The 13,613-nt window shown below is 27.8% G+C and overlaps 1 protein-coding gene across 2 annotated transcripts in view; it reads left to right on the forward strand.

The window, feature by feature from the left end:
* The first annotated feature begins 3,327 nt into the window (after positions 1-3,327).
* Positions 3,328-13,613, forward strand: part of LOC100206513 (aminopeptidase N) — a 70,265-nt gene continuing 59,979 nt past the window's right edge. The window contains exons 1-2 of one of the 2 annotated variants that reach the window (XM_065818364.1): positions 3,328-3,407; positions 4,317-4,578. In XM_065818364.1, the coding sequence (XP_065674436.1) occupies positions 4,392-4,578 (187 nt within the window). In that variant the 5' untranslated portion in view covers positions 3,328-3,407; positions 4,317-4,391. The remainder of the gene's footprint in view (positions 3,408-4,316; positions 4,579-13,613) is intronic. The other variant, XM_065818363.1, reaches the window with a different exon arrangement.

A 13,613-nucleotide genomic window follows, 5' to 3' on the forward strand; every position in this document is an offset into this window, starting at 1 on the left:
ACTCATGGGTTTTTCATGGAAAGCTCACGAGTTTTCCATGGTTAACTCATGGGTTTTCTATGAAAACGAGTTCCAAATGGCCATAGTTTTTCCATGGGTTTTTTCATGGGTTTTCCATGGAAATTTTCCGTAAGGGTAGTTTAAGGTTCGATGATTCATTTTATTTTTTCATATTGTTTATTCGTATTTACAAATCACTGAATATGAAATTAAATATATATATATATATATATATATATATATATATATATATATATATATATATATATATATATATATATATATAAATTGTATAAAATATCAAAATACGAATGCATAAGAAACTGTACAAAAAATGTTGGCGTGTGTAAAGTTTTTATTTTTTTGTTTTTGTTTAACATTTTTTTTATATAAGAGTGCTAAGAATACAAGTATCAAACAGATAATAACAAAAATAATCAATATCTATGAATAAGTTTGTGATTTAAAAACTTTTTTATAGTAAAAAATTATTCAAATAATTTTATTTTATAAATAAATCTAATTTTATTGCCTGTTTGATTCAGGTCAAGTTTTTGGTATTATTTTTCTATATGTAATTTATAACTAATGTGATTTTTGAATGCAAGTTTTAGTGATACTTTAGAATTTATTAAATGAAATTTTTTTAAATAGTTTTTCCATTACCAAGCGACAAAAAAGTTATATTTTTATAGACTCATTGCGTGGTGGGAATTGCCGTTGCAACTTGCTAACGTCTATCTTTGTAGTAACAGTTATGTGATTTTTTTATAAACTTGATACGTGATGAGAATTGCGCCAGCAACTTGCTTACGAATAGCTTTGTAGCAACAGTCATATGACTTTTTTATGGACTGATGATGTGGTGGGAACTTTGCTAGCAACTTACTAATGACTAGCTTTGTAGTCATGTCACTTTTTTTTTTATTATTATTGTTGGATTTAGCCGTTTCCGTTATAAGTTTTTTTGTTATGAAAAATAACAAATTCAAAAGGTTTTTATTATCAAGAGGGATTATTGAACTTAAAATATTGCAATATTAATAGATGTCTGCTTATCATAGCGTTGAAAGAAACAATGACAACATGTTGTAATTTTATGAATATATCGTATTGTGTAATTGTTGCTAACTAGTCGTTGTCGCAACAAGTTAGCAACAACTACTTGCTAACTAGTCGTTTGCTGGATTAACCTAGCTATTCTTAACAAACAAGTTTAAAGTTTACAAATAGAGCATTTTAAGTAGTAAAAATAGGGTAAAAATCTTGATAATAATCTGTCATCTAAATATTAAAGGATGGTGATATAGATATTCTAGAAAAGTAGACATATTTAAGTATGCACTTATTTAAGTTAATATTTACGTTAGCGTTAATATCACAGTTAATTTTTATTGTTATCTCAGCAAGATTTTCAATTTAAATTTAAATAAATATTATTCTTAATTTCGAAGAATTATTACTTAATTATAAATAACTATTAACTATATAGTTAATGAAAAACTAACAGTTCATGAAAAAAAACACTGTATAGTAAAGTTTTTTATCTTTAAATTAAATATTTTATTTATCTTGCGGTCTAGTCAGAAGGTTTTCCAACTTAAACCAACTAAATTAGTTGTCGCAACGACATTTGGTCTGCAGTTGATCTAATCACAACTTTGTATTAGTAGCGCTATAAAATTGGATATGCAGTTAATTTAACTGCATTCTTTTGTTAATTAGGTCAAGTAGATTTTGTATTAGATGTAGTTGCGTTAGGTTTGCTGTTGGATCAAACGCATTTTTGTGTATAAATAACTAACAGCCTTTTACTCAGTGTTACTTAATCTGTTACAATCTAGTCTATACTAAAAGAAGAACAATCCATAGAACAATAAATACAGAACATAAATAACACAACAGTTCTCATTATATTTACTCTCTACCTATTAGAAAAAGCATCTGTGGTTCCAATTTTTAAAGACTCAGAAGATTGCTATGACCCCTCTTGCTATCTATCAGCAAATTATCATCAGCGAATCTTTTGTCTTTAATTGACTTTTAATATCTCATCTTAAGTGTGACTCATCCTTTAACAATTAATAAGACTTTGATTTCCTTATTTTACTTCTGACTTTTTAACCATTAGAGCAGAAAGGTTTTGTCGTAGCAAAAAAACTTCGTCATTATATCAGAACGGTTTCAATGTTATAGCAGAAAGGTATTGTCGTGCATTAGATAAAAACGATGAAACGAGAGCTATTGCTTTTTGACGTTTCAAACAATTTCAATAAAGTGTGACATGCGGGTTTTCCCTATAAGCTCTTAACGTATTGTGCATCTGGGAAAGTTTATAAAATTATTTATACATTACCGCGTTATAAATAATGTTATTGATGGGCATTTCCAATAACTTCTAAGATACGCTAGGTTCTATCCTTTGTTAATTGTTGTCTTTTAATCTATTTTAATAATTTTTTATTATTATTTCAAATTTATTATCTCACTTATTTGGTGATGAAAACTATATACTCTAGTCTTAATAAAAAGCCATCACTTTTTAATCGCACGCAACAGTCAGGCAATTTTGAGTGTAACTCTTTATCTGTGACAAATTATTTTCTTTAATTTTTAATTATTTTAGTGAGTATTTCATTCAGTTTTTAGTATTCATCCTCCAAATATAGAAGATATTCCTCATATATACCTTGGCTCCTATAAAACACAATCTTTATTTCCCATAATAAGTTTTCGAGGTTCCAATAGAGATATAATTGCCCTCAGTGTATGTGAGTATTTCTTTCAATGCTGGGTGACAATTTTCAATGCTTGGTAACAATTTTCATCTAGAGGCTTGCAGTAGCTGGTTAATTTCAACCATAAAACTAAAGTATTAGTAAAACTAACGACGAAAAAAATATATATTCAAGTTAATAACCGAATTCAGACTATTTAAGTTAATGAATATGCCGACAATTTTTTTTGTGTGTGTGTGAGTGTGTGTGTGTGTATACTGTTGTAATTATTAATTGTTCTTATATTATAATTGTTTTCTTATACTTATAAGAAGTTTATAAAAAGATTAGATAATGCGCAACGTTTTGAAATCATTTCGACAAATAACTTATTCGCTAGATATTTCGTTACGAAACAAATAGCTTTAAAAATAGATTGTTTGTAAAAAAAGATTTACACTGTAAATGATGGACCAGCTGCGGCTGAGTAGAATTTTAAAACTAAATTATTCTAGAGATAACAACAAAAGCTGTTGATATGATTATAACTTTGAATCGAGATTACTTAAATATAAAAACAATGCTTGAGTTTTCATAAGTGACGTATCACAAAGCCTAAAGAACAGTTAAACTTCGTTATTTGCAAAGAATTACAAAAAAAAAATCTAAAAAAATTTATCTCTAATAGAGGTATAAACAAATTATGTATTATTTAGTTTTCATAAATTACAAATTTGCAGTAAACGCTAACAAGTTTTTGTGAACTAGCTTGGTATATAAATACTCTGTTAGTAATTTTCTTTGTATTATTTTTTTATTATTATCATTATTCTTGTTGTTGTTATTTTTTTCATTTCGTTCACCTTCTTACTGGGCCTTAAAGAAAAACAAAGCTGAAAATAGCTTTAAAGTGTCAACATCATCAATACCAAATTAATAAAAAAAAAAATTAAAATTAAAAAACACGCGTAACAAATTTAGAATTACACAGAGTTTAAAAAAATGGGTGGGAATCCTCTTTTCAGTTTATAATAAGAGTAAATATTATATAACGAAAATAAGATTTAAAGTTTGAAATTAACGAATGTTCTCTTGTGTTTATTAAAGTTTTAATTTGTTTATTTTAAAACTAATTGTATTTATCAACTAGCTTTTACATATTGATTAATATAAAAAATTATTTAGCTTATTTTATGTTTATATTTATTAAAGCAATTGAGAATAAAAATAACTTTTAATAGTCACTTTTTTATATTTACGAACGTTTACAGTTTAATATTTCAGTATTTTAACGTACGAAAGTTATATATTTCATGTGTAACTTTATATATTATTTATATTATGTTTATATTGTATTTATTTATATTAAAGTTATATAAAGTTATTTATATTTCATGTGTAACTCATAAAAAGTGCATATTCTTGCTCGTTAATTTTATATTAATGAAAAAGGTTGATTGTTAATCAAGTCATTTTTGTGTTTTAAAATTAATTTCTTTGAGCTTGAACTCAATAATTCAAGCTTTATATTACGAAGTATACATTATACAAGAAAGAAACATTTAATGGTTTACTTTATTTAACTTTTTTTAAATATAGTTTTATAAGTTACAACAGTGTCACCTTCAGTGTCACCTTCAGTGTCACCTTCAGTGTCACCTTCAGTACTTTACCATGTCTGCTAAGAACGAGGAAAAGAAAAACCAAAAAAAGGTTTATTCTGAAAAAAATTTGGACTATAAGCAAAAAAGTCTTTGGCTGTTTGTCATTGTGGGAGTGTTGGTGGTGACAGTAATTCTCATTTTCTTTTTATTCCGAACAAAACGAGAATTAGATGAACTAAAGAGGCGTTTTAAAGAAGGTAAGAAATAATACTTTTTTAAATAGAATCAAGGATCTTTTTGAGTTCGAAGTGGACCCAGAGAAATCTCAATGTCTAAATTGCCTAATATTGAAAAACTAAAAGCCCATAATCAACGACTAAGTAAAACCATTTTTTTTCTAATAACACTCCGTTGTATTATAAAACTCATATCTCAATAGCCTAAGAGCCTGTGGCCTCCAGACCTACATTATTTTAGGCTGAAAATTTCTGAGCGCATACTCCTAACACGAGCAGAAACGATGGTCAACTATGTACTTTAGATTATAGTGGCTTTGACTAGTAGCAGGTACTGAAGATAAAAAATAACACTGGTTTCTATTAGAATAGATAAAAATTCTAATAATAAAATGAAGTTTAATAGCTATTTTGTTTTTTATTTTGAACAAAATAGCTATTAAAAACATTTTTATTACAATTTTCATATTAGATTCTAACTTCTATTAAATGCTAATAGAAACCAGTACTTTTTTGACGCAATCAAACTGTAATTATTTTCGGTTAAGTTAAGTAACTTAAGCGGTTTTCGCTAAAAAATTTGTTAGATATAAAACTGCCAATATTGCTATTATTAATTACAATTTTTCAAAGTTTAAGGGTGTCTAGCAAGGGATTGCCACCATGATAAGTGTCTGGGAATGGATAGCATGATTTCAAATCCTATTACGAAGAAAATTGTAAGAAAATTACGCTTTATAATTTGACGTAATTTAGCCGGTTTTTTAAAAACCTTTGGTACCTGTTGGTTACCAGTCAAAGCCAACATGATCGAAAATACACAGATGATCATCGTTCCTACTTGTGTTGGAAACACACGTTGAGAAATTTTTAGCTTTTATAAAATAGCGTAGGTCTGGCGACCAATAGCTCATTCTTTACAACTTAAATCAACATAAATTTTATCTAAATTCGACTTAGTGCGCGTGCATGTTTGCATGTCTTAAGTTAAATTTTATTCATTTTTAATTTTGGGATTGTTTGAAAAATTTATCATTTTATTACAGTAGGACTCAACACCCAACAACTGTATTATATCAGTAACCATCCCAATTGAGAGTTTAGTTTAAAAAATTAAAATTACTTACAAGCAAGTAAACTTATTAGTTGTAACTTACTTTAAAGATAAACTTTAATATGAATGAAATGAGAAGTTCAAAGCAAGAGAAAAGTATTAGAGCTAGGTAAAAATATCACAGATATAAAAAGCTTAAAAAGCACTGATCTAAAAGATTTGTACCCGTCTGTATAGTATATTCATATTGTTTTGTGGTTAATTTAAAATCAATTTAAAAAATGATTAAATATAGCATACAACAGTCAAAAAACAAATTAATTATGTTGAAATAATTACAGTTTGTAGAAAACAGAAAAATTGGAAAATATTAGTTGCCGCAGAAATAAAATAAACAAAAAAAGTATATATCCAAAAAACAGCTGATTAAAAAAAACAGTAACTAATTTTTATAGTGCATTTCAAAGAGAAAACTTTGAAACGCACAATAAAAATTAGGTATATCCCTACGTGTTATAATTTGTGTGGCTGGATAGCTTAGTTGGTTCAAGCGTCAAGCGAAATGTAAAACCTGGACTGTTGTGCAATACAAGTTCAAATTTCACCGGAAACTCATGAGTAGTAGGGGAGATGGGGGCGCATTGATCGCCGTAGCAGTGTTTTGAAAATTGCGCAGAACCTGAAAGAGATGTAAAAACTTATTAACTACGAACTTATTAACATGTAGAACTATCTGGCTTTTGGAATATATAAATATTTTGATTTAAAAAAATGATAAACATGAATAATTTTAACTTTTAAACAACCCTCTCAAAAGATCAATGTACCCCAAACTATGGGGTACTATGATCTCCGACTTGGGGCACATTGATCTTATATGCGTAATATTATCTAAACGTTTAACACTTCTATAACTAAATCTTGTAAATAATTTAGTCAAAGGGTAATATTGTATAACATATAATACATCTAAATTTTTTAATTATTTTTTAAATATAGCAGTTAAACCCATTAGTCTAATATTTAATTAAAAAATGTATAAATCACAGCAGCTATAAGCTACCCGCTTTATATACGTTTAAAACTTTACAACAACTTGAAATTTATAAGAACTGAAATATAAAGACTGAAATAAGAATACAACTTTTAAGTTTACAAAACTTGTTAAAAGTACAATATTTTGATTAAGAATATTTCATCATTTGTGAAAGTCAAGTTGTGAAGCAGCTTTTGGTTTACATTGTTTTTTATTCCTAAGCAAGTAATTCTTAGTTTCTTTCTTATCTTTTGTGGAGACTTTTTGTTGATTTTTGGTTTGCTTCAAAATTTTCTTTTCTTTTGACAAACGAATTTCATTTCTGACAGGAGTATCAGTCAAGATCCTTGTTTTTAACTGCCTACTTTTAACTTTTTTTTTTCTGGCAGATGCTTTTGGGTAAGGTTTTAAAACCTCAGGTGAGATTATAGAAGCAACACTTGTTGACACTTTGTTTAAAATACTTGTTTCAATATTTACTATAGTTATTTCAGACTCTATGTGATTAACATGTGCTGGTATCATTTCAGATTCCATGTTGTTGACAGGAGTGATAGTAACTGTATCTGGAGCAGCTCTATCTGTAACTGATGATGGCTACTCTAAATGCCAGCTACTCTAAATCCTGTCTGTATATTAGATGGTGAGAAAGCTTTTGTATACGGTTCTCGAACTATTGAAACAATATCATAAATGGTCATTGGTCTTGGGTTTGAAACCATCCAATTATCACATGCAGAATTGTAAAACCTTTTCAAATGGGGAGGAAAACTTATCATTGTAATTCCGTGTTGAATTGCAAGCTCCAAGCCTTTAACAGAAATATGACTTTCATGACTGTCGAGAAGTAACAAAACTGGAGATTCCTGAGAACAGTTTGAATATTTAACAAAATGTTTAATCCATTCTATGAAAATTTCTGAGTTCATCCAACCAGAAGGATTTGCAAATCCCACACATCCAGGAGGTCCTTCCTTAATCATGTAATCATGAAACTTTACCCTAGGAAAAATAAATAATGGAGGAATGGACTTTCCAATAGCATTAGAGGCACAACATGCAGTTACCAATGTTCCTCGTTCTGCAGATGTGATTCTTCCAACTTGTTTGCTTCCTCTACCAGCTAAAACCTTTACCGGCTTTTGAACGGTTGTTAAACCAGTTTCATCAACATTATATATACAGTTAGGATTATATTTATATCGATTTCTTACCGTTTTAAGATTTTGAAAAAACTCTCTTACAGTGTGTTTGTTAAAAGCTGTTGATTGAGCGAAGCTCGTTGCTTCAGGTGTTCGTAGAGACAACTCTGGTTGTCTTTTCATAAAACCTTGCAACCAATCAATGCCTGCAATTTTATTTTTGATCCATGATGATGGGCATATCTTATTGTTTTTTAAAGCAAATTCATATGCCAATAATCGCGTTGACCTAGTTGAAAGGCCATAGTTCATTTTTGATGCAATTAGTAAATAACTTGATAAACTTTTTTCATCTTCTGCTGTAAAAACTTGTCTATTGTTGTAGTTAGGCTTGAAAGCTTCATTTGGATTAAGCCTCTTTTTACGACAATATCTTTTTAAAGTCATTCTATCTATGTTAAACTGACGTGCTACAACATTCAGTTGTGTTCCTTCTAAAACTTTATTAACAGCTACTTTCATTGTTTCACTTGGTATAGCAACTTTATTTGTTTTTTTAATTCTATTTCTAACCATTTTAAGATCTGTAAAAAAATATATCAATAAAAACATATGTTTTTAATAAATGCTAATATTTAACATAATAATATTATGTTAAATATTTTTTAATTATTATGTTAAATATTATTCTTTTGATATTATAAAATAATAGTATTATTATTACTAGCTTATAACATAAGTAGATTTAAAAAATGAAATGCTAAAAGTTCCATTCGTTTAACTGTATTGCTTATAAACAAAAACATGGGGCACTTCGTCTTCTATGGGGCACTTTGATCCTCCGATCAATGGGCCCCGCATAGTCAAAGATCAATGTACCCCAATAGGTATAGGTTACATATTGTTAGCAATATCTACTGTATAAATTGCAGCCAAATAAAAATTATATATTATATTATACACCTAACACTTACAAATTTAAAATAAAATTGTTGTTAACCCATACAGACATCTAAATAAAAATATATTTGAATTATAGTACGATTTAAAAAAATCACTTTTTATGACGAAAAACAATATTTTCTTTATTTTTTTTGACGCTGATAACCTTATGAAAAAATATTACGAATAATCAATTAGGGAAGCATAATGGTTAATTAAATTGCAACCTCACTTCTAGTAAGGCAAAAATGAACGAGTAAAAGCCAAAAGATCATACTGCCCCGGCGATCAATGCGCCCCCATCTCCCCTACTTTGGCGAGCAAAAATTTTAATCATTAGCCGACGCTACTTTGGGGTAGTTTTATGGACTATTTGTGGCTGTTCCTATGCTAAACCAACAAACTGTATGAATATAAAGACAATATTTAGCAAAATACAGCATGAAATTTCAATAAAATAAAATAAAAAATAATTAACTTAAATATCAATTAATAAATAAACAAAACAAATACAAAATAAACAAAAAAGAAAGAGAAAAAATTTTAAAATGCGTGATAAAAATAAGCCTTGCTCATACGCGTTTGAATAAATCAAAATTTTTAATCAAACTTTGTATAAAATGTATAGTTAACAAGGGAAATTTCATTTATATTTTTATATTTTGGATGTGTTTTTTTAATTCTAGATATAACCCCTTTGTGTATTTTCCTTATAATTTGCAATATCTAACTTTTAGAGATTTTATTATTTGTCAAATTTTATTTGAAACTAAGGAAAAATTGTGCCACTCTTTAGTAGATTTTAGATTTAAAAATGCTAAACTTTTAGGTACAATTGTCCAATTCGGCATAGTCTTTGATTGTAGGGGAGACCGGGGCTAGTTGGCCGCAGGGGTAAGTTGACGAACTGCGGTTATCTTCAGAGCCTTTCATCAGAAAGTGACAAAAATTGCACAGAAATTTCCTTATTGACCATTTCATCATTCACTGTAGTATTGTCAGAATTTGCGCATGCGCATTGGAGATATTAAGATTTATGCGTTTTTTGGACAAAAACGTAACTTTTAGAACATTGCTTCCTTTTTACTTTTCAAAGAAAATAGTTAGTCGTATGAAAAAAAAATTATTGTAAAAGTTCCAGTCACAATTGGTTTACTATATCCAGTCAGACTTTTTTTTCAAAGCTGCCGTTTTTCAGGATCTATCGACTGTTTATTAAAAAAAAAGGTTTCGAGGTAAGTTAACAAATTTTTCGCGGGGTAAGTTGGCTCATAGCATTTACTATGGAAAAAAATATATATTTTTATAAATTTATTATTTATTTTTTTTAAATTTATAACAATATTGAAAAAATTTATTCTTACAAAAAAATTAAAAAAATTTTATTTTTACATTCATTTACAAAAAAAAATTCTTGGAAAAGGCCCCAAGAATTTTTTTTTGTAAATGAATGCAAATTTTATAAGTTACCCTAATCCATACTCTTTAAGACTACACTTTAATATTTTTAAAAAAATGTACCGTTAGGGCTACAGAGCTCATAGAGTAAAAACCGAGCCAACTAGCCCCGGTCTCCCCTACCCGCTATGCCTTTTTGTTTTTTGCCAATTAAAACTATTTTGTTTTGACCAAAACTCTGTGAGACCAATCTTAGTCTCAGTATTCAGTATAAATATTATTTTTTAGTTTTTTTTTTGTTTAAAAATAAGCATACGATATTACAAAAATAGTTGTACTTTTCATCAATTTACTTTGTTATTTTTATTATAAACGTATAATTGTTATTTAAACTTATAAGCAAAATTAAAAAACTTGCAACTAGAAAAAACTTTTTTTTAATAATTAATCTTTACAGTTTAATCTTAATCTTAGATTGAAATTCATCGAAAAAAATTAATTTATCTAAAAATCATTTCTTATTGTTTAAAAATGACGATCTTGGAAAGTTTAAAACTTCTTTATTTGAAGGGGTCGTCAACTTTACAGATCATTATTTTTGAACATTAAAATACTTTTTTACTAAATGAGAATTTACGTATGAATTTTGGTCACGTTCATAATGGTAGAGTTTTTTTATATGCTTTTACTGCCCCCTTCTTCTGATCACCGTTATTTTTTTTTAAACGGTAATTGTATTGGTGTAAAAATGAATGGAGGTTTGTTTAATATCTTAAATAATAAAAAATCTTGTGTTAGCCTTGTGATAAATTGAACCGTTTTTCAATTAAACAATGATTTAAGCAGCACAAACTAATATTTATATTTATATTTTCATTTAATTTTTTATTTTCATTTACAATAATACCTTTGAAAAGATGAACATATAGTAACATATTCATTTTTAAACATTTAATAACATATTCATTTTTGAAGTAAAACTATTTTAAAGAAAGTATGTTGGAAGTTGTACGTAACAGTGGCTTAAAACAGGCTTTTGCGATTGAGACTACTAAACACATTGTAGTGGCTTAAAACAGGCTTTTGCGATTGAGACTACTAAACACATTGTATCTACTCTCCCAAAACTGTTTAAAATTATAATGAACAAATTCAGAGGCCTGTTCAGACCAAAAACCCAATACTTTACTTAGATTAGAATTTGACATAAATGAAAGAAATTCACATGTATACTTGATAAGAGCATGCACTTTCGGTGACACTCTTAGAACAAGTTTGACATAAGCCTTTTTGTAATCCTTAATGGTTGACTTATATTCAAGTAACCAGATTATAAACTTATATTATAACTAGAACCAAAACACTTTAACAGATTTTATACATTTAAAGGAATAGAAGCATTAAAACATTTAAAGGAATTCACTATAAAAACAATATGTTAAGTTTTTTAACACATAAATATTTTTAGCAGTTTTGAACATTCTCTACCTTTAAATTGACCCCCATAAAGCTTAGGCCTTTAAAAATCTAAAATTTGGTTTCACTGGTTTGCCGATAAAGTGCCATCCATAGATTGAATTAATTTACAAGATTATCATTAATTCTGTTTGTATTTCCACAAAGAAGATGAAGTTCGATTTGAGCAAGAACTTCAATAAGCTTTTCGTTATTAGGCAAATCAACTAGTGGATGGTTAACGCAATTAATATAAGATACACCTGAAAGCTTGGCTTTCATTTTTTTAATCAAAATGCTTTTTAAACAATAGCTGATGAACGAATACTTCATAGAGTTTTTAGCTCACCATGAGCTTAAAAATTTTGCATTTTTTTCTTTGCTATTGTTACACTAAGGGCAAAGAAGTGGTGATGCAGCACTTTCAATTCCAAATGTTATGTTTACCAATTTCATATGAAAAGCACAAAAGTATTTTAAGTCGTTTAGCTTCAAAATAGTTATAATTTTTTCAAAATTTGAATGAAGTTCAGCCAAGTTTTCTGTTGAACCAACAATAAACAATTTGTTTACGCCACCAATTTTGTATTTTTCATTGCCTATTCCTTCCTCGTAGATAAACTTTTTTTTGGCATTAGGTTCTGTCACTTTTTTTATGAAATTTAAACAAACTTTTAAAAATCAGTCTCCCACGCTAATGCCCCCCTTTAGAATGTAATCATTTTTACCATTTTACATTGCTTGTTACTGTCTCAACAATTCCTTTAATGTTTTTACAATATGTAAAAACATTAAAGGACTTTTTGAGACAGTAACAAACAGACTTATATTCATCGATAAATTTTAAGTTTTTTAAACTAGACTTATATTCATCGATAAATTTTAAGTTTCATTGTATTATCTCTCAGCGTTTAAAAATTATGACAATATAAAATTTTGCTACCCCTAAAATTGAGGGGGCTTTAAACTTTATATGGCCATAATTTTTGAAGGCTAAAATATTTTATAATGAAATTTAAAATTTATCGATAAATATAAGTCTAAATGAAAATTGTACAAAAAATATTTCATCAACTTGTTGCTCTCACGTTTGGGGCTGGGGAGACAAAATTTTGGGCCTTTTTTGTTCCCAAGCTCCAATTATCGCAATTTTTTGCGAAGCATCTTTATTTGATATAAATTTAAACATATAAATGTTTGAAGTTTGCTCCATGTCAAAGACCAAAAAATGCTTTTAACGCCCCTGAACCAATTGTATGGGATCTTTTTTAAAAGTTGTTTATTTTTTACATCAAATAATCATTTAAAAACCTATCTTCTTCACTTTATCTCTCTCTTACATTACTTTTAAATAAGTCTCTTACCTTGCAGCTTCTAAATATGCTAAGAACCTTGGTTTTAATACTAAATCTACAAGTATTTTTAAATTTACTTATTTCTGAAGTTGTGATTTTTTCAACTAAATAAAGGGTTTTTTTAGAGCTTTTCAATTGTTCCCTTTTATGCTTATGTTCATCCACTTATATTTGTTAATATAAATAAGCCCCTTAGGTTATATGAAGCGGGCTGACCCGTTTAACGAGACTGACTAAAAAAGTTGCTAATAATTTTCTATTTTACTTATAAATTCACCAATTTAAAAATTTTAAATCTTGATTTTAAGATATGAAATAATGAAAAATCGTATTCCGTTCACAGCAAAAATTTCTTTAAAAATAGTTGTAGTTGAAAAATATCAACTGTTTTTATGTTTTTAATTACCTTGCATCTATACCATTTTAGTATATGTATTCTAAATTAGTCGTTCTAAAACAGTTCATGGGTATTCAACCATAGCACAGTGGGCCAGTATTTTGACAAAATGGGAAAAGGTTTAGTTGTCAAATCTCTTAAAGTTATTTAATTTTAGTTTCTATATACATTAACAGAAATTTATTTATATTTTGTTTATATTAAATACATTAGTCACGGGAACTCTAAGCATTTCAATATTGAATAATGGAAAAAAAAAATGATAATTATATATTAG

Source organism: Hydra vulgaris, chromosome 14, assembly GCF_038396675.1.
Source record: "Hydra vulgaris chromosome 14, alternate assembly HydraT2T_AEP".
Classification (NCBI taxonomy): domain Eukaryota; kingdom Metazoa; phylum Cnidaria; class Hydrozoa; order Anthoathecata; family Hydridae; genus Hydra; species Hydra vulgaris.